The 27,286-nt window shown below is 38.2% G+C and overlaps 1 protein-coding gene across 4 annotated transcripts in view; it reads left to right on the forward strand.

The window, feature by feature from the left end:
* The window catches only part of ATM (ATM serine/threonine kinase), a 131,838-nt gene that overhangs the window by 40,344 nt on the left and 64,208 nt on the right, over positions 1-27,286 (forward strand). For all 4 annotated transcript variants that reach the window (XM_047070393.1, XM_047070392.1, XM_047070390.1 and 1 more), the window contains exons 21-34: positions 4,847-4,929; positions 5,026-5,181; positions 5,847-5,922; positions 6,051-6,181; positions 7,152-7,269; positions 13,940-14,113; positions 15,005-15,174; positions 16,660-16,906; positions 19,757-19,872; positions 20,749-20,875; positions 21,326-21,525; positions 24,628-24,802; positions 25,580-25,744; positions 26,567-26,699. In XM_047070393.1, coding sequence (XP_046926349.1) covers positions 4,847-4,929; positions 5,026-5,181; positions 5,847-5,922; positions 6,051-6,181; positions 7,152-7,269; positions 13,940-14,113; positions 15,005-15,174; positions 16,660-16,906; positions 19,757-19,872; positions 20,749-20,875; positions 21,326-21,525; positions 24,628-24,802; positions 25,580-25,744; positions 26,567-26,699 — 2,071 coding nt within the window. The remainder of the gene's footprint in view (positions 1-4,846; positions 4,930-5,025; positions 5,182-5,846; positions 5,923-6,050; positions 6,182-7,151; positions 7,270-13,939; positions 14,114-15,004; positions 15,175-16,659; positions 16,907-19,756; positions 19,873-20,748; positions 20,876-21,325; positions 21,526-24,627; positions 24,803-25,579; positions 25,745-26,566; positions 26,700-27,286) is intronic.

The raw sequence follows: 27,286 nt of genomic DNA on the forward strand, positions 1-27,286 counted from the left end.
AACTCGGTTGGACTTTGGATACATTTATTATTTTTAGTTATAATTAATTATTATAAATTACTTTAAAGTAGGCCAAGAAACACAGACTCCCGAGTAAAAATAATACATACCTTGTAGTTGAATTCTGAGTCTTGCCTTGACCTTATTTACATGTTGTAGATATTTTTAGATGTAATTTCAAGATGACAGTAATGACACTACAAGAATTCCCATATTTCCTTCACACGCTTCCACAAGTAACATTTTACCACATCTGCCTGTTTAGTAATTCTCTATCCTTGCCTCGAATTGTCATGCGTTTTCAGTCTCTTTCAATCTGGAACAGTTCTATAGTCTTTCCTTAGGACGTTCGTATTTTTGAATAGTATAGGCATTTGTCCTTCTCTTTTTTTCACTTGCATACACCACACAGTGCTCATCACAACAGTTGCCCTCCCAATACCCATCAGCCGTCTAGCCCATCCCCCTGCCCACCTCCCTTCCAGGAACCCTCAGTTTGGTTTTGGTTAAGAGTCTGTTTTATGGTTTGCCCCTCTCCCCGCCCCCCCCCCATGTGTCTCTTCAAATCAGTATGTTTTTTAATGTTTCTTTATTTTCAGAGAGAGAGAGAATATGAATGGGGCAGGGGCAGAGAGAGAGAGAGAGAGAGAGATTCCCAAGCAGGCTCCACACTCTTAGTGTGGAGCCCAGTGTAGGGTTCCACTCCACGAACCGTGAGATATGACCTGAACCGAAATCAAGAGTCAGACGCTCAATCGAGTCACCCAGGCGCCCCTCGAATCAGTATTTTTACATCCTTCAGGTAAATACCTAATAATGCAACCGTTAGGTCATAGGGTAGTTAGTTGTGTTCTTAACTTTTTGAGGAACCTCCATACTGTTTTCCAGAGTGACTCCACCAGTTTGCATTCCCACCAACAGTGTAAGAGGGTTCTGCTTTCTCCTTATGCTAGCCAATACCTGTTGTTTCCTCTGTTGTTAATTTTAGCCATTCTGACAGGTATCAGGTGGTATCTCATTGTGGTTTCGGTTTGTATTTCCCTGATGATGAGTGATGTTGAGCATCTTTTCATGTGTCTGTTAGCCATCTGGATGTCTTCTTTGGAAAAGTGTCTATTCATATCTTCTGCCCATTTCTTAACTGGATTATTTTTGGGGGGGGGGTGTGTTGAGTTTGCTAAGTTTGCTGTAGATTTTGGATACTAACCCTTTATCCGATATGTCATTTACAAATACTTTCTTCCATTCCATAGGATGCCCTTTAGTTTTGTTGATGGTTTCCTTCACTGTGCAGAAGGTCTTTATTTTGATGAAGTCCCAAGTGGTTCATTTTTGTTTTTGTTTCCCTTGCTTCTGGAGATGTGTCTAATAAGTTGCTGCCTGTGTTCTCCTGTAGGATTTTGATGTTCGTGTCTTACATTTAGGTCCTTCAACCATTTTGAATTTTTTTGTGTACGGTATAAGAAAGTGGTCCAGTTTCATTCTTCATGTTGCTGTCCAGTTTTCCCTACACATTTGCTGAAGAGACCGTCTTTTTTCCATTGAATATTATTTCCTGCTTTTTTTGAAGATTAGTTGACCGTATAATTGTGGGTCCATTTCTGGGTTTTCTGTTCTGTTCCATTGACTTACGTGTCTGATTTTGTGCCAGTACCACACTTCCTGGATGACTACAGCTTTGTAGTATAGCTTGAAATCCAGAATCGTGATGACTCCCTTTTTGTTTTCCTTTTTCAAGATTGCTTTGGCCATTTGGGGTCGTTGATAGTTCGATACCAATTTTAGGATTGTTTGTTCTAGCTCTGTGAAAAATGCTGGTTGTATTTTGATAGGGATTGCATTAAATGTGTGGATTGCATTGAATAGTATAGACTTTTTAATGATGTTTCTTCTTCCAATCCATAAGCTTGGAATGTTTTTCTGTTTCTTCTTCAATTTCTTTCATCAGTGTTTTATAGTTTTCGGACTATAGATCTTTTACCTCTTTGGTAGGTTTATTCCGAAGTATCTTAGGGTTTTTGGTACAATTATACATGGGTCGATTCCTTGATTTCTCTTTCTGCCGCTCCGTTATTGGTGTACAGAACTGCAACAGATATCTGCATTAATTTTGTATCCTGTGACTTCACTGAATTTGTGTATCAATTCTAGCATTTTTTGGTGGAGTCTTTCAGATTTTCTACATGGAATATCATGTTGTCTACAAATCATGAGCGTTTGACTTCTTTACCTATTTGGATGCTTTGTTTTTCTTGTTGTCTGATTGCTGAGACTCATACTTCCAGTCTTATGTTAAATAACAGTGGTGAGAGTGGACATCCCTGTCTTGGTCTTGACCATAGAGGAAGAGCTCTCAGTTTTTCCCCATTGAGAATGTTAGCTGTGGGTCTTTCACATATGGCCTTTATGAATGTTGACATATGTTCCCTCTATCCCTACTTTGTTGAAGTTTTGTATCCAGAATGGATGTTGTACTTTGTCAAATACTTTTTTTTGCATCTATTGAGAGGATCCTATGTTTTTATCCTTTCTTTTGTTAATGTGATGTATTACGTTGATTGATTTGCAAATACTGACCCTCCTTGCAGCCCAGGACCATGATCATGGTGAATGATTCTTTTAATGTACTATTTATTAGATTGGATTTGCTAGTAGTTTGTTGAGAATTTTTGCATCCATGTTCATCAGGGATATTAGTTTATAATTCTTTTTTTTATTGGAGTCTTTGGTTTTGGAATCAAGGTAATACTGGCCTTATAGAAGAGTTTGTAAGTTTCCTCCCATTTCTACTTTTTGGAACACTTTGAGAAGAAAATGTATTAACTGTTCTTTAAATGTTTGGTAGAATTTACCTGGGAAGCCATGTGGCCCTGGACTTTTGTTTGTTGAGAGATTTTTGATTACTGATTCAATTTCTTTGCTGGTTATGAGCCTGTTCAAATTTTCTATTTCTGTTTCAGTTCTGGTAGTTTGTATGTTTCTAGGAGTTTATCTGTTTCTTCCAGATTGCCTAAATTGTTACGTATCATTTTTCATATTACTCTCTTATAATCGTTTGTATTTCTGTGGTGTTCATTGTAATCTCTTTCATTTGTGATTTTATTTATTTGAGTCCTTTCTTTTTTCTTTTTGGTAAGTCTAGCTAGGGGTTTATCAGTTTTATTAATTCTTTCAAAGAACCAGCTCCTAGTTTCATTGATCTGTTCTGGGTTTTTTGTTTGTTTGTTTCTATATTGTTTATTTCTTCTCTGATCTTTATTATTCCCTTCTTCTGTTGGCTTTAGGCTAAAAGCATCAGAAGAAGGGAAATATAGCCACTTGTTCTTTAGAAACCCTCACTTTGGGTTTGTCTCATGTATCCTAATAAGTAGATACAGATTTGGGGTTTGTTTTTTTTTTTTTTTTTTTTGAGAATATTAAGAAAGGAATCCCTCTCCTGCCCTACCCCCATTCATCTGTCCACCTACCAATAGATATCTTCAGTTCCAGTCCAACATCATAGGATTTGTTGTTTTCTATGTCCATATTTCTAGCTACCTTTCCCAACAGTAAGGGACCTGGCTTCCCATTTAACTTCCATACAATTTACTTGGTTACTCAGTATTCTTATATGTTACTTAGCTCCTGACCATGTAAGTCATCTCCTTCGCCCCAGCACTACTGAACATTTAGGGAGAGCCTCTGGCCCAGCAAGTATGCTGGGTGAGTCCATGGGCATGTCCCTAGTCCCAGAAAATTGGCAAACATGCCTGTGTTTCCTCAGACCCGGGAAACATGCCAGGGGATTCCGTAATTAGAACCTCTTATAGTCATGAAGTTTGAATCCTTGTGGAATCCTTGTCATGTTCCAGCTGTCGTGAACAAGCTTGTTGATCCTCTGACCCCAGCAAATGTGCTCAGTTGAGCCTTGTGTGATCCCCTGGTTTTAACCCTGGCCAACACTCTAGTCAGGTCTCCAGCCCCGACCAGTGAGAAAGGCTCTGAGCTTTTCTTGAGGCTTTGGTGTTTAAAGTCAGTTCAAGATACTCTGTGACATCGTGCATGTAACTCTCAAAGCAAATATTTAAAATGGTCCAATTTAATCTTCTTTTATAATATCTGAGAAGGAGGAAGAAACATTTTTCTACATATGGATGATAGGAAAAAGTATCTTTGAATTTCTTACTATAGCTAGAAAATTGTTTGGCGGCTCTCAGAAACCGGCTGCCTAGTTACAACTGCCATTATTATACCTGGTAGTTGCTGAGTGGCCCTTGGGATCCCCAGTACCATAGAGAACCCTACAAGGTTGCCTTTAGGAAGAGAAGCCAGTGTATTTGCCTTTTCCCTGCCCACCACTATGTCTCTTGTCCAAAATTCCATAGAACAGTTTTGAACCATTGAAGTCTTATCCCGAAGCATTATTTTTGGAGGATAGGAACATAATAATCATTTCAGATTCTTGCGCAGGCTTTTAACCCCAACAGTGATTACAACTATCTATTTACTGAATTCCTACAATACATGCTAGACATTTACATTCATTTCCTTTAATCCTCAGTAATCTGGCAATGTAAGTGCCCTGTCCGCATTTTACAGGTGAGAGTACAAGGCCCCGATGACAAGGCACGTTTTTTAACCATGCAAGTAATAGGTTGTAGTGCTGGGATTTGAGTCCAGCTCTGTTTGACTTCAGACCCTTTTTGTTACTATACTGCCTCTTTTACAAATTCACTGGTCTTGTGTGTGTATTTGTGTGTGCACACGTGTGCATGCATTAATGTGTGAATTTATGGTTACATATGTATACTTATTTAAGCAAATGACCTATAGAAAAAAAATGATTTAACCCTCTCAACTGTCTTAGTATCTAGTGCTCTTAAAGGAGCTTCCTGGAGAAGAACATCCTTTGCCGATGGAAGAGGTTGTTGAACTCCTAAAGCCACTATCGTAAGAAATTAAAACCATGTGTTATGTTCACTTTAAATTTATAAACTAACTGGTGTGTTGTGCTGTACTTATAAAGTTAAATTTTTTCCACTACAGCAACGTGTGTTCTTTGTATCGCCGTGACCAGGATGTTTGCAAAACAGTTTTAAACCACGTCGTTCATATAGTGATGAACCTGTGTCAAGGCAGTATGGATGCTGAAAACACAAGGGATGCTCAAGGGCAGTTTCTAACAGTGATCGGAGCGTTCTGGTAGGTGCAGAGTATTTTGTGGCGTTCTTAACTTTCTTTTACTACTCTGGATGCAATTGTTAACTTTGTCTTTCTGCATTAGTGATTTGTTCGAATCCTTGAATGTGAGTATATACATCTTTTAACAATAGCAGAATGTAATTTCTGTTTCCTTCCTTGATTGCTTGAAGAACAGTGAACACATTGGCCTTGTCACCAGTGTATGCATGTAGTCACAGCGTGACGTGACACGAGGCAAGTTTTACCATATTTACAGAGGAGCACATCTTTAGAGCCCTCCTCCCACTTGATTTGTAAGGATTTCTGAATCAATGTAGAGTGTGGTTTTGAAATCTTTGATATAAAAACAAGTTTTACAAATGTTTTCCTTTTAAAGCAAGTTTATAAATAACATGGTTAGCTGAAGTATGATAGCCCCCAGATGAGGCATGATCATAGAAAACAAATAAGGTACATTAAAATGAACTCCTTTTCAAACTAACTTTTTTTATTTGGAGTTTTTTGGAAGCTGAGAATATTGGCCTATGAGAATTACAGAATGAGAATTAAATTTAGTATGAAAAATTTTGGAAGAAACCTAGAATAAGTATGATACTCAATGATATATTTTGACTGAGCTTTTAGTGGAATAATTATTTGACTTTGAAACACTTACTTTATTTCAGGCACTTAGCAAAGGAGGGGAAATGCACATTCTCTGTAAGAATGGCACTAGTAAAATGCCTTAAAACTTTGCTCGAGGTGAGTTATTCCACATCAATTATTAGTAAGGTCTCTATTGAAATTTTTAAAGTAGCCTTTGTTTCTGTTTGTTGATGGATAATTTTTGTCTTAGTATTTCATATTTAACCTTAGTTCTTTTCCCATAGGCTGATCCTTATTCAAAATGGGCTATTCTTAATGTGATGGGCAAAGAGTTTCCTGTGAATGAAGTCTTTCCACATTTTCTTGCTGATAATCATCATCAAGTTAGCATGTTGGCCGCAGAGTCCATCAATAGGTAATAGGTCCTATATTCATGACGCGTCTAGAGTGCTGCAGATGGCAGTGTCTCGTCTGGCACAGTCGTGGGTCACTAGTTGTGATATTGAAAGTAGGTAGCACTTACTGGGCATATACTGTAGGCCTGGCATTTATGTTTTTTCTTAATTCTAACACTTTTATCACTTAGATACTATTATTTTCTCCATTTTGTGAGTAAAAAGTGTGGCTCAGTGAGAGAAAGTAACTTGCTCTGTGCCATACAGCTAGTAAGTGGTTGAGTTGAATAAGATGTGTCTCTTAACCACTTCCAGAAGGTATTGAATGTTTGGATGTCACTGTGACTTTTATATGCGTTTATAAAATGAAGATTGGGACATTTCATTTTGTGCTAATTACGATTATATTTATTCTGGTGAACATGCAGTCAGGCACTGGAGTGATTCTATCATGTAGACCTGTTTTATGTTTGAGTACTTAAAGGAGCAACGGTAATTTTTTAGGGCTGCATGTTTTTGTCAGGTTGTTCAGCATTCTTGAACGCTTGAAATGTTATGTTCTCACACATCTACCTAAAATATAAGCTGCTTAGGGGCGCCTGGGTGGCGCAGTCGGTTAAGCGTCCGACTTCAGCCAGGTCACGATCTCGCGGTCCGTGAGTTCGAGCCCCGCGTCGGGCTCTGGGCTGATGGCTCAGAGCCTGGAGCCTGTTTCCGATTCTGTGTCTCCCTCTCTCTCTGCCCCTCCCCCGTTCATGCTCTGTCTCTCTCTGTCCCAAAAATAAATAAACGTTTTAAAAATAAATAAAATAAAATAAAATAAAATAAAAGCTGCTTAAATGGACTCAGATTTCATTAGTTTTTTGAAACAAGACCCAGTATGTTAGTGTGTGTCACATAGTGATTTATGTGTGTCTGATAATATACTTTGGAAAGTTGTATTTAAGGTAAATTATTTCACTTTTTACTTTTTTTTTTTTTTTTTTTAAGATTATTCCAGGATATGAAGCACGGAGGTTCTTCCACATTATTGAAAGCACTTCCTTTGAAGCTTCAGCAAACAGCTTTTGAAAATGCATACTCGAAAGCTCAGGAAGGAATGAGAGAAGTAGTAATTTTAATACTTGCTAGTATCATACACTTCTTATAAATATGGTATATACTACTTTACCAAGTGTGGTCTAAGATGACATCCGCGGGTTTACTAAAACAACTGTATGAGTTAATTGAAATTACCTTATTATAGGTTAGACTTGGTCCAATAATGGCAATTTCTTTTGATTCAACTTAGATGTACTATTTTTGTGGGAAGAACAAAATCTGTTGAGTGTAAATGGCTTCCTTTTTCATTAAAATTTTAATTGAGGGGTGCCTGGTTGGCTCAGTTAAGTGTCTGACTCTTGGTTTCGGCTCAGGTTGTGATCTCATGGTTCGTGAGTTTGAGTCCCGCATCAGGCTCTGCGCGGACAGTGTGGAGCCTGCTTAGGATACCCTCTCTCTTTCTCTCTGTCTCTATCTCTCTCTCTTTCTGTCCCTCCCCCACTCACGCTGTGTCTGTCTCTCTCAAAATAAATAAAAATAAACTTTAAAAAAAAATTTTTTTTAAGTTGAAGTATCGTTAACGTACAATGTTATATTAGTTTCACGTGTATAACATGATAATTTCACAATTCTGTACATTACCCAGTGCTTACGATAGACGTAGTCACCATACTATAAACGTAGTCACCATACAGCATTGTTACATTATTATTGAGTATATTCCCTGTGCTGTATTTTTCATCCCTGTGACTTATTTTATAGATGGAAGTTTGTACCTCTTAATCTCCATTCTCTCTTTCACCCATTCCTCCACCCACCTCGCCTCTGATAATCACCACTTCTCTGTATTTAAAAGTCTGATTTTTTTTTGTTCACTTGAAGTGAAATCCTATGGTGTTTGTGTTTCTTTGATTTATTTCACTTAGCATAATACCATCTGCGTCCATCCACATTGTTGCAGAAGTCAAGATCTCATTCTTTTTTGTGGCTGAGTCATATTCTCTTGCACCCACCTGCGCACTCATCCTCCATATATTCTTTATCCATTCATTTGTCAGTAGACACTTGGGTTACTTCCATCACTTGGATATTGTGAATAATGCATAGGGATGCATATATCTTTTAAATTAGTGTTTTTGTTTCTTTGAGTGAGTACCCAGTAGTGAAATTATTGGATCATAAGGGATTCCTATTTTTAATTTTTTAAAGAACCTTATACTGTTTTCCACATTGGCTTCACCATTTTATATTCCCACCAACAGTGCACAGGGTTCCTTTTCTCCACATCCTCACTAACCCTTGTTATTTCTGATTTTCTTGATAGCAACCATTCTGACAGGTGTGAGGTAATAGCTCATTGTGGTTTTGGTTTGTATTTCCGTGATGAATGATGTTGAGCATCTTTTCATGTGTCTGTTGGCCATCTCGATGTCTTCTTTGGAAAAATGTCTGTTTAGGTACTCTGCTCATCTTTTAATCAAATTTTTCTTTAGGTGTTAAATTGTAGAAGTTCTTTATATATTTTGGATGTTAATTCCTTATCAGGTATATCACTTACAAATATCTCTTTCCTTTCCGTTTTGTTGATGGTTTCCTTTGGTGGGCAAAACATATTTATTTTGGTGTTCTCCCAATAGTTTATTTTTGCTTTAGTTTTATTTGCCTGAATTGATACACAGAAAACTGTTGCTAACGTCAGTGTCCAAGAGAATACTGCCTATGTTTTCTTTTAGGAATTTTGTGGTTTCAGGTCTCACATTTAGACTTTTCATCCATTTTGAGTTTATTTTTGTGTATGGAGTTAGTGGCCCAGTTTTATTATTGGCATGTAGCTGTCCAGTTTTCCCAGCACCATTTTATTTATTTATTTATTTATTTAAAAAAATTTTTTTAACGTTTATTTATTTTTGAGACAGAGACAGAGCATGAATGGGGGAGGGGCAGAGAGAGAGGGAGACACAGAATCCGAAGCAGGCTCCAGGCTCTGAGCCATCAGCCCATAGCCCGAAGTGGGGCTCGAACTCGCGGACCGCGAGATCGTGACCTGAGCTGAAGTCGGACGCTTTAACGACTGAGCCACCCAGGCGCCCCAGCACCATTTTATTGAAGATACTGTTTGTTTCGCATTGTATATTCTTGCCTCCTATGTCATAGACTCACCATGTAAGTGTAGGTTTATTTCTAGCCTCTCTCTTCTGTTACATTGGTTGTGTATCTTTTTTTATGCCAGTACCATACTGCTTTGATTACTGTGATTGTGATACCTCTGGTTTTGTTCTTTTTCAAGACTGTTTTGGCTATTCAGAGTCTTTTCTGGTCCCATACAAGCTTTGTAAGATTATTTGTTCCAGTTCTGTGAAAAATACTGTTGGTATTTTGATAGGGATTGCATTGAATCTGTAGATTGTTTTGAGTAGTATGGACATTTTGATAATATTAATTCTTCCAATATGAGACCATGACATATATTTCCATTTTTCTGTGTCATTTTCAGTTTCTTTCATTAATACCTTATTTTTTCAGAGTATAGGTCTTTTACCCCCTTGGTTAAATTTACTCCTAGGTATTTTATTCTTTTTGGTATAATTGTAAATGGCATTGTTTTCTTAGTTTCTCTTTCTGCTACTTCGTTACTAGTGTATAAAAAACTGCGACAGATTTCTGTGTATTAATTTTGTGTCCTGCAACAGCATACTGAATTCATTTATGAGTTCTAATGGTTTTTTGATGGAGTCTTTAGGGTTTTCTTTTTTTTTTTTAGTTTATTTATTTTGAGAGAACACAAGCAGGGGAGGGGCAGAGAGAAGGAGAGACAGAACCCCAAGCAGGATCTGCACTGTCAGCGAAGAGCCCGATGCGGGGCTTGAACCCACAAACCACAAGATCATGACCCGAGCTGAGATCAAGAATCAGACGCTTAACTGACTGAGCCACCCAGGCGCTCCGTAGGGTTTTCTATGTGTAGTATCATTTCATCTGCAAATAGTGGCAGTTTCACTTCTTCCTTACCAATTTAGATGCCTTTTATTTCATGTCTGGTTGCTGTAGTTAGGGCTTCCAGTATTGTGTTGAGTAAAAATGGTGAGAGTGGACACCTTTTATTTGTGCCTGCTCTTAGAGTAAATGCTTTTAGTTTTTCACCATTGAGTATAATGTTAGCTGCGGGTTTTTCACATATAGCTTTTATCATGTTGAGCTTTGTTTCCCCTAAACCCTCTTTGTTCGGAGAGTGTTTATCATGAAAGATGTTGTATTTTGTTAAATTTTTTTTTATCTATTGAGGGGATCATATGGTTTTTATTTTTCCTCTTGTTAATATGACGTATCACATTGATTGACTTGTGAATATCGAACCATCCTTGCATCCCTGAAATAAATACCCTTGACTGCAGCGAATGGTCTTTTTGATGTATTGTTGAATTTAGTTTGGTATTATTTTGTTGGGGATTTTTGCATCTGCATTCATCAGGGATATTGGCCCCTAGTTCTCTTTTTTGTCTGTCTGCCTGGTTTTGGTATCAGGGCCTTATAGAACAAATTTGGAAGTTTTCCTTTCTCTTCTCATTTTTGGAGTAGTTTGAGAAGAATAAATATTATCTTTTCTTTAAATGTCTGGTAGAATTCACCCGTGAAGCCATCTGGTTTTGGATGTGTTTGTTGGGAGATTTTTGATTACCAATTCAATTTCTTTACTAGTAATCTATTCAAATTTTCTATTTCTTCCTGATTTAGTTTTGGAAGTTTATGTGTCTAGAAATTTACCCATCTGTTCTTGATTGTCCAGTTTGTTGGCATATAATGTTTCATAGTATTCTCTTATTCTTTGTATTTTTGTGGTATCAGTTGCTATTTCTCCTCTTTCATTCCGATTTTATTTGAGTCCTCTTTTTTTTCTTGATGAATCTGGTTAAAGGTTTATCAATTTTGTTGATCTTTTCAAAGAACCAGCCCTTGGCTTCCTTGATCTTTTCTGTTTTTGTTGTTGTTGTCTCTTTTCTTTATTTCCTTTCTAATCTTTATTTCCTTCCTTCCACCAGCTTTGGCCTTTGCTTTTTCTTTTTCTAGTTCTGTTAGGTGTAAAGTTAGGTTGTTTTCTTGAGAGTTTTGTTGTTTCTTGAGGTATTGCTATAAACTTCCCTCTTAGACCTGCTTTTGCTACATCTCAAAGATTTTGGATCATTGTGTTTTCATTTTCATTTGTTTCCATGTATATTTTTATTTCCTCTTTGATTTCTTCATTTACCCATTGGGTGTTCAGTAACATGTTGTTTAGACTGCGTGCATTTGTGGTTTTGTCAGGATTTTTAAATTGATTTATACCATTGTGTTCGGAAAAGTTGCTTGATGTGATTTCTGTCTTAAAATATTTCTTGTAAGATCTGGTTAAAAACCAATTTGGAGAAAGGTGATGGTAGGAAGAAATGGATTGGAAACCATGTTCTGATAGGGGAGATCAACTTATGTTGGTGTTCTTTAGGCAGCCTTATGATTCTTATATTTCTTTGTAGAATAATATTTTTCTTAAATGGCAAAATTATCTGTTAGAATTTATTCACTTATTTATGCCTTGATATGTTTGATATGTTTGATATACTTGAAAAGTATATGAGGTGGTTAATCAAATACTGTCTAGTCGGTGATAACACAAAAGGACAGTTTTTGGACAGTTGGGTGAAAGAATGTGAATTTCAAAAAAAGTTTCAATAGATTGGAAAAATGAATGCGAATAATATAAGATTTAATAGAGATGTATATGGTACATTTTAAAATTAGCCTGTCTTAAGCAAAAAGGGAAAATACTGACTTGATAGAAATTTATTTGTAACAAGTCCCAACAAGTTTTACTCTTGAGAGCACTGTATGAATCCCATTGCAATAGTTATCAAAAGAAACAAATTCTGCCTTAGATGTCATTAATAGAAGCTTACTGTCACAAACAAGCTGATAAAAAGAATCTGGACTCATGTATACATTATAGAAGGCAGCTTGTATTTTGGGTTTGGTTCTGAGTAGAAGTAGATTTTTAACTAGGATGTTAGAGTCTGTAGATCCTGTCTCTCCTAAGGAGTTGGTGAAGGAGCTGACTTAGTGGGAACCTCATAGCTATTTTCAAACATGTCAATGATGGCCATTTAGTAAAGGCTCTTTCTTTTCCTTGTTCCAAAAAACCAGAAGTAGGATCAATGTGTAGGAGAGTTTCTAAATGTGAAGAGAAACTTCTTTTAAGATTTTATTTTTTAATTTTTTAAATGTTTATTTATTTTTGACAGAGAGAAAGAGACAGTGTGAGTGGGGGAGGGACAGACAGAGAGGGAGACACAGAATCTGAAGCAGGCTCTAGGCTCTGAGCTGTCAGCACAGAGCTTGACCCGGGGCTTGAAGTCACGAACCACGAGATCATGACCTGAGCCAAAGTCAGATGCTTAACCAGCTGAGCCACCCAGGCGCCCCATTTATGATTTTATTTTTAAGTAATCTCTTCACCGATTGTGGGGCTCAAACTCACAAGTCTGAGATCAAGAATCTCATGCTCCACCTACTGAACCAGCCAGGTGCCCGAGAAGCTTTTATCAATTATAGCTAGTCAAAAAATGTTCACATCTGTTGGGATATTATAATGATGGGTCATTAAACTAGAAGCATGTGTCATTCTGTCTAGTTGCATGATTTTATTTTTACCTTTTTTTTTTTTGAGAGAGAGAAAGAGCACACATGCCCATGCACGCATGCAAGTGGGACAGGGGCAGAGGGAGAGAGAGAGAATCTCAAGCAGGCTCCCTGCCCAGTGCAGAGCCTGTCGTGGGGCTTGAGATCACGACTGCGAGATCATGACCTGAGCTAAAATCAAGAGTTGGACGCTTAACCAACTGAGCTACTCGGGCGCCCCCATTTTTACTTTTGACAGTACACGTGACTGTATGTTTTGCAGTATAAAGTGCTGTCTATGAAGTTATGATAATAAAAACATCTCAGGATGTATACTTTGTAATTGAAAAGGAGCTTTTAATTATTCTCCCCTACTTGGGTTTTTTTTTTTTATTTAAGTTTTTGTTTTAATTCTAGTCAGTTAGCCTACAGTGTTTTACTAGCTTCAGGTGTACAATGTGGTGATTCAGCATTTCCTTACATCACCTGTGCTCATCACAAGAGCACCCTTCATCCCCATCACCTGTTTACCCTCCCCCCCCCACCCCTCCACTTGCCTCTCTGGTGACCATCAGGTTGCCCTTGTTGCAATTTCTTTCTTGTGTTTCTTTAAATTGCTTTATACCTCACTGAAATGTTTGTGAATTCTTTCCCTAAGATATTATCAGAAACAGTTTTTGCACTCTGGGAACTTTGATATTTTCTCATATCTCTGCTCTTGGCTCCATCACTCTAGGGTTTAAAATTGCTCACTGGCGGGGGCCTGGGTGGCTCAGTCAGTTAAGCGGCCGACTTCGGCTCAGGTCATGATTTCGAGGTCTGTGAGTTCGAGCCCCAGTCGGGCTCTGTGCTGACAGCTCAGAGCCTGGAGCCTGTTTCAGATTCTGTGTCTCCCTCTCTCTGACCCTCCCCTGTTCGTGCTCTGTCCTCTGTCTCAAAAATAAATAAATGTTAAAAAAAAATTTAAAAAAATAAAATTGCTCACTGGCTGCTTAGACGTTATAATGGTGAACATTGATTTTAGCCTGATTGGTTTATTTGTAATGTTTGTGTACTCATATGACATCATTGTTTTTAAAATTCCGTTGCAGGCCCACAGAGCTGAGAACACTGAACTCGTAGATGAGGTTTATAACAGAAAATCTGTCCTGCTGATGGCGATGGCTGTGATTTTATGCTGCAGCCCCGTCTGTGAGAAACAGGCTTTATTTGCCCTGTGCAAGGCTATGAAAGAGAGTGGATTAGAACCTCACCTCATTAAAAAGGTACATGTAGATGAATACTTTTTATTATCTTCCTTGGGTAACTTTTAAATAATTTAAAAAGTGTAAACTTATTTTAAAGTGCCTCTTGGAGACCGTTTTATTTTTTAGATCCGGAATATTGGAAAGTAGTAACTCTTTAGCATATGTTTATTTGTATGTGGTATCATTTATTTTTTACCTCCAGCGTGTCACGGGGTGTTCATTGAACTGATAGGGATCAGTGACCTTTCATTAGGCAGACCAGGCCCTCTGCAATTGCTTCTATTGAGGGAGACCCATAGAGAAAAGAGCAGTAGCAGGTGTTTTGCCTGGGAGTTCTGGGTCCGACCTTGGGATCTAACAGGGCTAGAAGGCAAGTCATAGAGCTGTGACACTTTTAAAGTTGCAAGACTGGGAAAGGAACACTAGAGTCCATTTGTGCAATCACATCAGCACATTGTTGTTGAATGTTTGCCTCTGCCCCGTTCCACCACCTCACCTCCATGGTTTGGAAAGTTCCACGCCTTTCCATCATACATGTTCATGTGATGAACCAGTGATAGACCAGTGGCCTTACAGACCATTCAGGATTCTACCAGCATGGTCTCCATGGACCCTTAAAGTAGGCCAGCCTGTGGGTAATCAATCTTAGACCAGTTAACCTTTTAACATTTACTGAGTGGTCGCTATGTGCCAGGCAATGTGCTAATTATATTAAATACATTTTTCTTGTTTAGCGTCTCTGAAGTATAAGTACTTTTATTATCTCCATCTCATAGATGAGAAAGCCAAGGTATAGAATAGTTGAATGAACGTGTCAAGGTTATACTGTAAATAAATAATGAAGGATTTAGATCTAGATATATTATTTCATTGGTTTCTTAAAGCATTGACTTCTTTCTGATTGTGCAGGTTTTAGAGAAAGTTTCTGAGACTTTTGGGTACAGACATTTAGAAGACTTCATGGCTTCTCATTTGGATTATCTGGTTTTGGAATGGCTGAATCTTCAAGATACTGAACACAGCTTATGTTCTTTTCCTTTTATTTTATTAAACTACACAAATGTTGAGGACTTCTATAGGTAGGTGTACACACACGTGAAATATGTTCATTTTAAAATTAGAGGGTAGTGCTCGCTTCAGCAGCACATATACTAAAATTAGAGGGTAATGTTTGGGAGCCCCCCACCCCCACCTGACACACGCGCATACACACATGCACATACACATGTACTTGCGCACACGTGCACACACATCCGGAGCTTGGGGGCTGTATAATAGGAGAGACAGGGCTGCTTGTTTTAATTAGAGTGTACTGAAGGGAATCACTGGATTTAGGGTCTGGTCCTAGCTGTGCCAGTAACTAGCTGTGTAACTTTAGGCAAGCCATGAAAATACCCGCTCAGCCTTGGTTTTTCAATCTGTACAGTAAGGAAGTAACATCAGTCTCTAAGGACTCTTTCAGCTTTAAATTTTTTTTGAATTTTTTTTATTTTTACATTTATTTATATTTGAGAGACAGAGCACGAGTGAGGGAGGGGCAGAGAGAGAAGGAGACACAATCCAAAGCAGGCTCCAGGCTCTGAGCTGTCAGCACAGAGCCCGACATGGGGTTCGAACTCACAGACCGTGAGATCATGACCTGAGCTGAAGTTGGACGCTTAACCAACTAAGCCATCCAGGCGCCCCTCTTTTAGCTTTAATGTTTGGTATTCTTCCCTATGACAAACCAAAGAGAAATTACTAATGGCTGTTATTTCTGCGTTGTTCTTCCTTTCTGTTCCTTGGCTATGGACCATTTTGTCATTATTTTTATTAGATTTAAAGTGTAACGTAAAAATACTTATTTTGCTAAATCCTAACTCTTGAGAAGAAAATTTTGAAAATAGATTTGGAACAACTGAAGAATCATCTAGAGAATAATGTTTTGGTCTCAGGATGATGGGAAAGCAGTGCATTATTCAATGATCCTTGTTGTTTCATTTTGGCGATAACAGTATTTACATTCATAGTTTGAATTCACCGGGCACCTGGGTGGCTCAGTTGGTTAAGCGTCCAGCTCTTGATTTCAGCTCAGGTCATGATCTCACCATATGTGAAATCTAGTCCCACATCAGGCTTTGTGCTGACAGTGTGAAGCCTGCTTCAGATTCTCTCTCTTCTCCTCTCTCTCTGACCCCTCCCCTGCTTGTGCGTGTGCTCTCTCTCTCTCAAAATAAACAAGTAAACTTTAGAAAAATAGTCTGAATTCATACATTTCTTTCACAATTCATTCTACATAAATGAAATAATTTTGCATAAATTGATAATGTAGAAGAGAGAAATTCATTTCCCACTTTTTTTGATCATAGAATTAGGTTGGTGTATTCTAAGATCTCTGTTTTCTTATGTGATTATTTAAAATTTATTTAACTTCATCTCTGCATTTATAAAATTAGAGTAAGAATGTTTAGTGATCTAGACAAAGTGATGTTCTAATGCTCGTTTCCTTATTTTAAGGGCTGTGTTGTAAAATTTGACTTTGAGAAGTTATATATAACATGTACTTGAAATTTTTACATTTTTAGATCTTGTTACAAGGTTTTGATCCCACATCTGGTGATTAGAAGTCGTTTTGATGAGGTGAAGTCCATTGCTAATCAGATTCAAGAGGATTGGAAAACTCTTCTAACACACTGTTTTCCAAAGATTCTTGTAAATATTCTTCCTTACTTTGCCTATGAGGGTACAGGCGAAAGTGAGACAGCACAGCAGAGAGAGACTGCTACCAAAGTCTACGACACACTCAAAGATGAAAACTTACTAGGAAAACAGGTATGACTTCACTTTTACCTACTAGCTCTAGGCCGAATGTGGGGCTTGAACTCACAATCCTGAGATCAGGGGTCTCATGCTCTACCAACTGAGCCAGCCAGACACCCCTCTTCAGCCCCTAATTGGTCTGAGATGTAACTTAAAGACTTTCTTTTTAATGTTTATGCATTTTTGAGAGACAGAGACAGAGCGCTCTGCGAGTGGGGGAGGGGCAGAGAGAGGGAGGGAGACACAGAATCCGAAGCAGGCTCCAGGCTCCGAGCTGTCAGCACAGAGCCTGACTTGGGGCTTGAACCCACAAACTGTGAGGTTGTGACCTGAGCCGAAGTCGGACACCTAACTGAGCTACCCAGGTGCCCCCTGAGATGTGACTTTAAAGTTTTAAGACCAGTCATCATTTATGTAGTAAAATTTAATATGTAGTCATCACTGTCTAGTGTAGGCAATCCGTGAATTTTTTTATTGTTGTTGTTATTACAGTGGTCTCTTCTTTTGAGTGGCTTTTATAAATGAAATGTTTTTAATCAGAAAAATTTTTAAAAACTTTGAAATTTATTGCTTTTTCATTTTTAAAATTTATTTTTATTGGCAGTAATACGTGAATGCAAGCTGGGTGTTCAATCCATGCACTACTGGACAGTGTATACAAAGTGTTCCTCACTTTCTCTTCAGTCCCATTGAGCTCTTTACTGTTCAGGGAGAAGTATGATCCCAGACTCCCATGCTCTGCTCTTTCTTTTTTCCATGACACTTACCACCTTTTAACATGTAATGTAAGTTACTTAAGAATATGGTTTATCTTCTCTGCTGTGAGTACTCGGACAGACTTTCTGCTGTTTTTTTTTCTGCTTTGTACCCCTGCTACTTAGTATGTAGTGAATACTCATAATTTGAGAAAAGATGGAGTCAAGTAAAAAAGGATCTCACAGCTTCTGTTTTTAATATAACTTACATACATCCAAAATAATTTGAGGGAGATTACATTAAAAACACATATATAAACTTTGTTTAAGGTCAAAGAGGATTGGTAACTCTCAACTTTTTTGTTTTGTAAGGGATGACTAAGCAAAGTTGGCTGATGTTAAAATTACAGTTAGATAAACTTCAAAAGACTTTTTTTGTTTGCCCCTGACCTATATGGAGCCAGCAAACGGAACGAATTTCCCAGCTGCTTAGAGGGACCACTGCCAGTCAGAGCTGCTTCTCAGTCAGTCTGGAGGCAAACGAGGAGCTCCCTTCTCAAAAGTTACTTGGAACTGGATGTTACAGCTCCAGAGGTTATGGAATTTATGAAAGACGCTGCTTTTATCCCCTCCCAGCCCACCTTCCTGCTTAGACTTCTAAGCAGGCCTAATCTTACTACTTTTTAAAATTATTCAAACCAAAAGATAGCAATTTTCAGAGTCAGAGTAAGTCTAGGAGGAGAACATAATTACACTGAGGCCTGATTGAAACATCAGTCTTGAGAATGAAGAGAGGCAAACTTAAATGATAATTTCTTATCTTCTTGGTTAAAGACATAAATTTTTATTTCAATTCCAGTTAGCATTAAGTTGTCACAAGTTAAGTTTTTCTTTGATTCTCTAATACACACTTTCTCTGAATCCATCTTGTTGATTCTTTTTTCAGTGAGTAAGGGTTGGTGCAGCTATTACTATTAGTCTCTAAGCCTCTTAAAACTGTCACTTGTGGAAAGCCAAAAATATTAGCAGTTGTAACATTGTTTAGCTGTACCTAGACATCTGAACAGTTTGTATGTCCCTCAGCTAAACAGTACAGATCGGGTTTATTACAGAATAATAGGAAACTAGTGAAGCCGCTGGTCATTTTTGTGTAAGGGAATTCGTGAGTTTTTCCTTTGTTATTAATCAAATGGGCCAATTTGTCCTTCCTTGTCCCAGATATACTTTGAAATGAGCTGGTGTTTTAAGAGGGTTGAAACCTTGGAAGTGGTGACCTGAATGACGGATGTGTAAGCCTGAGGGAAAGGCTAGCACCTTTACGTTTGGCTTCCTTTTTGTCACATTTTAAAATGCTTCTGTTATGAGGAAGTGTGTTTTCAAACCTCCTTGCACACCAAGTAAATCAGCTGTTTATTTGCCTTTAAGTTTGGTGCCCTTGTAATTCCTAACTTGGAGAGCTAATGAGTCCTCCTTCACAACTTCATGACCGTCCTTCACTTGGCTGGGGTATATGTAACGCAGCAGGCCCTTTCTGTATAATTAGAGAATGTGTGCCTCTCTGGGAGGCCGCCGTAACAGGAGGTGGATCGATGGAGAACCTGCTCCTGTCTGGGAGGATTTTAGTTGACTGATGATGACAGGGGATGTGGGGGCCAGCTAGGCTCAGAATTTGGCATATCAGCCAAGTAGAAATCTGGGGGAAAGTTCTGCAGGGAACAGAGAAATGCTTATTGCCAGTCACTGGGAATTCTTACAAGTATTGTTAAGTGAGAGAGATCTCCCAAGTGAGTCAAGAGTAAAATGCAGCCTGAGAAGCCGTGTAGATCAGTGGGGAATTTGGTTGGCAGGAAAATTACTAGGTTGAGGAATTCAGTGCTACAGCTGAAGCCTTAGTTAAAATGATTCTTTAAAATGAAACTAGAGTCAGATTAAGGGAGTCTTGTTTGGTTAGATTTCCTTACTCTCCCCCAGGCTACAAGTCGGTTGCATAGCAGAAAAAAGTGGAGTTAGCCGTATGTCTTGGCAGACCTTAGGTCTTTCATCATCTATTTCCTTTTACAGTCACTGATTAATTTTGGAAATGATGCCGTAACATTAGCCCCTTGAGCCGTGTTAAAGCTCACAGACATAAGAATTTAAACGTTATTTTAATTTTGTATCCTTACAGATTGATCACTTATTCCTCAGTAATTTACCAGAGATTGTTGTGGAGTTACTGATGACGTTACACGAACCAGCAACTTCTGGTGGCAGCCAAAGCACTGACCTCGGTGACTTTTCAGGGTACGGGTATTTTAAACTTAGCGGATTAGCTGCAATCTCAGAATTTCCTTGGGAAGCTTATTGCTTGACACCTTCAAATGTCTATTTCAGTTTTTAGGCACAGCTAGGCTTTTAAATTGTTTCTTTAAAAGTAACTGCCTTTGACTTGAAGTACCACCTCCTTGCCTCTACTGGAGTCTTCCCACCATGATTGCTCGCTCTTTCAGGTGGATCACCTGGTTTGCAAATCCGTTGACCTTTTCCTTCTCAATCTTTCCATCTGTTTTTTGAAATTTCATGGACACATTCATGGTTTTCTTATCTGTGGCTTGCATTTCTAGATCACCTTTTCTTAATGCTCCTTAGCTCTCAGAATCTTACCTATGACAGCTTAACTTGGATGTGAGACGCACGTGGCTGTATATGAATGTTACTTTCCCAGCTTGATTGTAAGCTTCTTGAAAGCACCCTTTACGAATTTTTGTGTTCCCTACCATGCCAGCTGTGCAAAAAAGTAATAATATCCACCTGAGTACTTTTACTGTATAATTTCATTTGACATAAATAGTGTTTGATTTCCCAGTCTTAAGGTATTAGTGCTTTTACAGTACTAGCTTAGAACTTTAATTCAAATGTGAAGTGATACCAAGGCTCATTTGTGGGATTGCCATTAACTTCATAAAAGATTTCGTGAGCAAATCATTTAAAATCGATTCAGTCATGGAGGGCACAGGTATTTAGATATGCTGACCGCTAACATGTAGACCGTCGTAAGTCATTTGTGATTTTATTTAAAAGCCAAGTTTTTCAATGGAAGAGTAGTTGTAGAATGTGGGATTATTATTGTCTTAATTTTGTTCTGAAAATGATGACTGCGTGTTTTCCTCTGACTCTTAGGGATTTGGACCCTGCTCCTAACCCACCTCATTTCCCATCACACGTGATCAAAGCAACGTTTGCCTATATCAGTAATTGCCATAAAACCAAGCTTAAAAGCATCTTAGAAATTCTTTCCAAAAGCCCTGTGAGTACACATTTCTGTTAAAATAACTGAAGAGAGAATTCCTTCTTTTTCAGCTCAAAAATCTGTGTAAGTGCATCTTGAAGAGAAAAAAAGATGAACAAATGGAAAATTCATCTGAATTAATTAAAAAGTAAAACACTCCTCAACAAGTTTATATCTTGGTATCTTACCTGTCAGTATTCATTGATGAAGCCTGAATATCATGGTAGTTAGTCATACGTTAGCTCAGAGTGTAGATTCTTTTTTAAATTATTTTTTGCTGTCTGAAAGCTAGATAAATTGACAATAGTTTTTTAAGTTTATGATATTAATTTTCTTAATGTAATATTTGCCTTTGATATCAAACCAACACAAAATTCTGTAATTTGTTATTTGAATATAAAATACATTTGTTATAGCTGAGTATAAATGATTACATAAGTTTTTATGAAATGTCTCTTTATTTTCTAGGATTCCTATCAGAAAATTCTCCTAGCCATATGTGAACAAGCCGCTGAGACAAATAATGTTTATAAAAAGCACAGAATTCTGAAAATATATCACCTATTTGTTAGTTTATTACTGAAAGACATAAAAAGTACCTTAGGAGGAGCGTGGGCCTTTGTTCTTCGAGACGTTATTTACACTTTGATTCATTATATCAACAAAAGGTAAGAAATATATTTAGAGCAATATGTAAGTTTTTTCTACCTTGTTAGTTGAAAATTTACATAATTTTAAGATGTAGAAGCCACGGTATTGTTTTCTTTATTTTGCTTTTTAATATATATCTACTTAATATTTTTTAAAAATTGCATTACTATTTCTTCATCTCAAAAAATATTAGTATTAAGGGTCTTCAACATTTAAAAAAAAAATTTTTTTTTTTTTTTTTTGAGAGAGAAACAGAGCATGAGCCAGGGAGGGGCAGAGAGAGGGAATCACAGAATCTGAAGCAGGCTCCAGGCTCTGAGCTGTCAGCACAGAGCCCAACGCAGGGCTCGAACCCACAAACTGTGAGATTGTGATCAGAGCTGAAATCTGATGCTTAACTGACTGAGCCACCCAGATGCCCCAATTCATCATTTTAAAATAAACGAATTTTAGATGGCCTGAAATATCTATGTCACTATAGTGGTTCTGGTCACCAGTTCCTGTGTGTGTGTGTGTGTGTGTGTGTGTGTGTGTGTAACACCCACTCTCCAGACATACACACACACACACACACACACACACAAAATTCTCCAGACACCTGCTGGGTATCCTACAGTTCAGCTCAGATGTAGTTGGTTAGTGTCAGATTCCACAGATTGAGGTCTCAGTCCTGCAAGACTGCCTGCCCCTCCTTCCTTTCCAATGGCAGTCACTAGCCAGGATTAGCACCTGTGCTGACCAGCCAGCTCTACACTGCAGGTTCCAATGACCCTCTTCCTACAGTTCTGAGTCATTTTTAGAGCCGCTCTCAGAACTCAGGATAGCTGTTTACTGACTAAAATACCGCTTTATTATAGAAGGGCATAGCTCAGGAACAGCCAGATGGAAGAAATTGCGTAGGACCATGTATAGGGAAAGTGGGCACCACTTTGGATGGACTTGACATCCTCATCAGAAATCATTTGGCCCTTGATGTGTGGATTTATTTCTCAATTCTCAATTCTATGTCCTTGGTTTGCCCTTGTGTCAGTACTACCTGGGTTTTTTGCTGTTGTTTTTGTTTTGTGTTTTTGAGAGAGCACAAGTGGGAGGGAGAGGGAGAGAGAATCTGAAGCAGGCTCCATGCTCAGCATGTGGGGCTCAGCCCCACAACCCTGGGATCAAGACCTGAGCTGAAATCAAGAGTCAGATGCTCAGTCCCCCGACCCACCCAGGCACCTTAATCTGATTATTTTTTTAATTTTTGTGTGAATTCTTTATGTATTTTGGATATTAACCCTCCTCAGATATAGCATTTGGAGATATCTTATATCTCATCTTGTTGTTTTGTTGATAATTTCCTTTGATGTGCAAAAGCTTCTTATTTTGATGAGATTTTTTTCTTTTGTTTACCTTGCCTGAGGAGACATACCTAGAAAAATGTTTCTCTGGCTGATATCAAAGAAGTTACTGTCTGTGATTTCTTCTAGGAGTTCTGTGGTTTCAGGTTTCCCATTTAGGTGTAATGCATTTTGAGTTTATTTTTGTGTGCAATTATAAGAAAGTGGTTTAGTTTCATTCTTTGGCACATAGCCGTTCAGTTTTCCCAGCACCGTTTGCTGAAATGACTGTCTTTTCCCTGTTGTAGATTCTTGCCTCCTTTGCTGTGGATTAAGTGACTATATAAGTGTGGATTTCTGGGCTCTCTGTTTTCTGAAAACTGGCTATTTTACTATTAAATTGTGGTAAATGGGGAAATCACACTCTCCCCTTCCCTAGGGTTTGACTTTTTCTCCCCCTAATTGTCAAAGGTTGTAGTGGTCCATATGTTTCGTGAGTGTGCAAACTCTTTTTGCCAAGGGTGTGTTCCTCACCGTGTGTGGCTACTGAAGAGTGTTCCTTGTGTTCAGGTAGTGTTTTTACACAGATTTCCTTGAATGCCGAGAGCGAGTGATTGAATATGAGAGAGAGAGAGAGAGAGAGAGAGAGAGAGAGAGAGAGAATGAGAATCTTTCCCACCTTCTGCAGGTTGGCTCTTTGTGAGCACTTGCCTTCACAGGCAGGTTCTCACCGAGCCTAGGGACTAGCCCAGCATGAACGCATACGGTCTTCCTGGGTATTTTTTGAATAAGCTTCTTACCTTGGGCATATGTGTGGCTTTCTCAGTGTCCCAGATATATGAGAGATTTTGAACTCTCTAATTTCAGGAAGAAACTTTCTTCCCAGCTTTTCATCCTAGGCTTTAGGCAGTCTGTTGCATGTCTGAACAATAATCTGTTGCCCCTCCCAGCTGTGGATAGTTGGCCAGTGTTATTTATGGTGCTTTTGAGCACTGCTCATGGCTCTTACAGCCTGCGGAGATTCAAGTAAGACAAACCAGAGTGAAGCACCCGCCCTTCAGGTAGCTCCCAGACAGGCTTAGGACAGATACACACAGTCATTAACAAATACACTCTGCTCTGCTCCAGCCAGAGCAAAGGGCCAGGATCCCATGCTGGGAATGGGGACTGTAGTTTTTTCATCACACCCGCCAAGCTGGGGAGGGAGTAGCGAGGCAGAGGCTGGTAGAACGCCATGAAGCTTTAAGTCTTTTTTTTTTTTTTTTTTAAACGCTTGTTTATTTAGAGAGAGAGAGAGCGCGCCAATGGGGGGAGGCAGAGAAAGAGGGAGAGAGAATCCCAAGCAGACCCCGTGCTGTCCGTACAGATCCCAGTGCGGGGCTCGAACCCATGAACTGTGAGATCATGACCTGAACCAAAGTCAGATGCTTAACTGACTGAGCCACCAGGCGCCCCTCCAACTGTTTTTAAGTTGCCGTTTTTGTTTGTTTGTTTGTTTGTTTTTTAGCATTTGCTCGACTTCTGTACGCCTTTGCCTGTTTGACAGAGTTCTGACAAAGTTCTGCCCGCTCGGCCTGTCTTTCAGTGTTTCTGTCAGGAGGGGGGATTGGAGCTGTCTACTCTCTCATTTTGCTGTTGTCACTTCTCTTTTTGGTTTTTAAACCATTAAGGAATTAGATACAAAAGTGACTTTTGTTTCGGGGTCACTTCAGAATTAGAGCTGCTGAATAAAAATGACTTTTTAATGAGCTCATATGGAAGCAGTTTCCTAGAACTTACTGTTTTTTGCCTGTGTCACAGGCCTTCTCGTTTCATGGACGTGTCGTTACGAAGCTTCTCCCTGTGTTGTGACCTGTTAAGCCGGGTTTGCCACACAGCAGTCACTTACTGCAAGGATGCTTTAGAAAATCACCTTCACGTCATTGTCGGTACACTCATACCCCTTGTGGATGATCAGATGGAGGTTCAGGAACAGGTGATGCCCAAATCATCTTCACAAAGATATTTGACATACATTGATAAAGCGTTATTGGAAGGAGCTGAACGTTTTATGTTTACTTGGTTCAGTGAGTCATTTCAGTGAAAATATTCTTTGAAAAATGGTTGGAAAGACATTTTCACTTAATTAAGCCTTGTAATCATTTAATTACGGAGCACCTAATAATTTTTTTTAATTTTTAAAATTTTTTGTGTTTGAAAGAAACAGAGACAGTGCGAGTTGGGGAGGGGCAGGGAGAGGGAGGAGAGAGAGAGAATCCCAAGCAGGCTCCTCACTGCCAGCATAGAGACCAGTGTGGAGCTTGAACCCACAAAACCTCAAGATCATGACCTGAGCTGAAACCATGAGTTGAGTGCTTAACGGATCGAGCCACCCAGGCGCCCCCAGTAACTTGGATCTAACAGATTACCTAACAGTGTCTGTCTCTTCCTTGGTTTGAAGTGTAGAGGTAATGAAAACGAGGGACAGCAGTTCATACCACTGTTCATGGTGTGTGAGATACTGCTTAAATAAAATGTTCCGGTAATATTGGCATTTCTCTACCCCAGTGCCCGTGCTGTAGCAGCAACTTACGTACTTGTTGACTCATCTGAAAACGGTAATAGCTGGTACTATAGAAGTAATTAGAACATTTTATCTGAACTAGGCCAGTAGAGTTTCTATCACTTATTATAGTAGGTTTGGTTGTTCTACTTTAAAATATAATTAAACCATTTTTTCCTTTTGATTTTTTCTTTTTTAAATTATGTTTAGGTATTGGACTTGTTGAAATACTTAGTGATAGATAACAAGGATAATGAAAACCTCTATATGACAATTAAACTTTTAGATCCTTTTCCTGACCATGATGTCTTTAAGGATTTGCGTCTTACTCAGCAGAAAATTAAATACAGTAAAGGACCCTTTTCACTTTTGGAGGTAATGATTATTCCATCATCTTACTATTTTGTATTAGGATAAAGAGCAGTACTTTTTGAACACTTCTAGTTCTCTGAAAGAAAACAACTGAGTTTTAAAAAAACTGTGATAAAAAATAACCTGAGATTTAGCTTCTCAACAAAAAAGTGAGTCTTAATATATCCTCTTGTATTGCAGCAAAATTGTAAATATTAAGGTTTTTTTTGTTATGGTCTGAAATTAAGTATTGAAGAAATGTGGTATAAAATATGCTTGATTTTCATATGCATCAGATTCATTAATTCCTCAAAATTACTGTGTGATCTTTTGAGGGACAATTTGATGTTTGAAGTAGAGATGATATTTGAATTTTTAAAGAGTTTTTCAAGTTTTAATCTTTATAAACTTGAGAATTATTTTCAAGTGTATTTTTTAGCGTAAATTTTATTCCAATTTTAAAACCATACCCTATATTTGACTACATATCAATGTGATAATATAGCTAAATGTACTAAGATATAAAACGAGAGTTACAGTACTAAATAAGTAGAAATTTAAACTTTTCCCTTGGAGTATGCTAATTATAATCTTAAAGTCTTAAAGATGTTCTTGTGAGAGAGTCAAGATTAAAACATTGGCCAACAAAACAAAACAAAACAAAACAAACCACATTGTAGGACTGAAATGGAAGAAGTCATTTATTTCTACCTTGTTTGGTAATAATAAAGCTGTGAGTCAGTGTCTGCGAAAGGCTCTTAGTAATTTTTTTCTTTTGAGTTTTATTTCGCAGACTTCATACAAATCAAAAAACCAGTTATGTTTTTAACTAATGCTCTCTTTCAGGAAATAAATCATTTTCTCTCCGTGAGTGTTTATGATGCACTTCCTTTGACAAGGCTCGAAGGGTTGAAGGATCTTCGCAGACAGCTGGCACAACATAAAGATCAGATGATGGATCTCATGAGAGCATCTCAGGGTACTGATGTCAATGACCCGGGTTATTTGCACCTATTTCTTTGGGAAAGAGCTTTGTAAACTTTTTTTTTTTTTTTTGAGTTTTGTAAACTCTTACTCTTTGATTAATTGCCACGGACTTAGTTTAGATTCTGATCCTTTAGTTCAAACCTGTATCATTTCTCTTCTAACTGGGAAAGAGGTCATTACATGGCCTCCTCCCCTTGAATTACCCTCATTTCATCCATCCCCTGCACCTCAGCCAGGGTGATTTCTCTGAACCCAAACATGATTGCATTATTCTATTGCTTGAAAAGTTTTAATCACTTCCTGCTGCCTGAGACAGAAATTTGAGTTCCTTAAAGCCAGGCATACAGGCAATGTGTCTCTGCCTCTTGCTCCAACTCGTGTTCATAGAAGAAATGTATCCCACTTACAGCCTCTTAGCCATGTGTGTGCATGTAATTGTGTGCATATGTGTGTGTTTTTCTGTATACACACATATTTGTGTATGTGTTTCTACCTTTTTCTCATTTAAGAAAACATTCATTTTTATGTTATTTTGATTTCAGTTTAGGTTACTTTAATATTGTACTTGGAAATTTTCTC

Source organism: Lynx rufus, unplaced genomic scaffold (assembly GCF_022079265.1).
Source record: "Lynx rufus isolate CCGP_SWC_20201006 ecotype Redwood Valley unplaced genomic scaffold, mLynRuf1.p SCAF_9, whole genome shotgun sequence".
NCBI classification, from domain to species: Eukaryota; Metazoa; Chordata; class Mammalia; order Carnivora; family Felidae; genus Lynx; species Lynx rufus.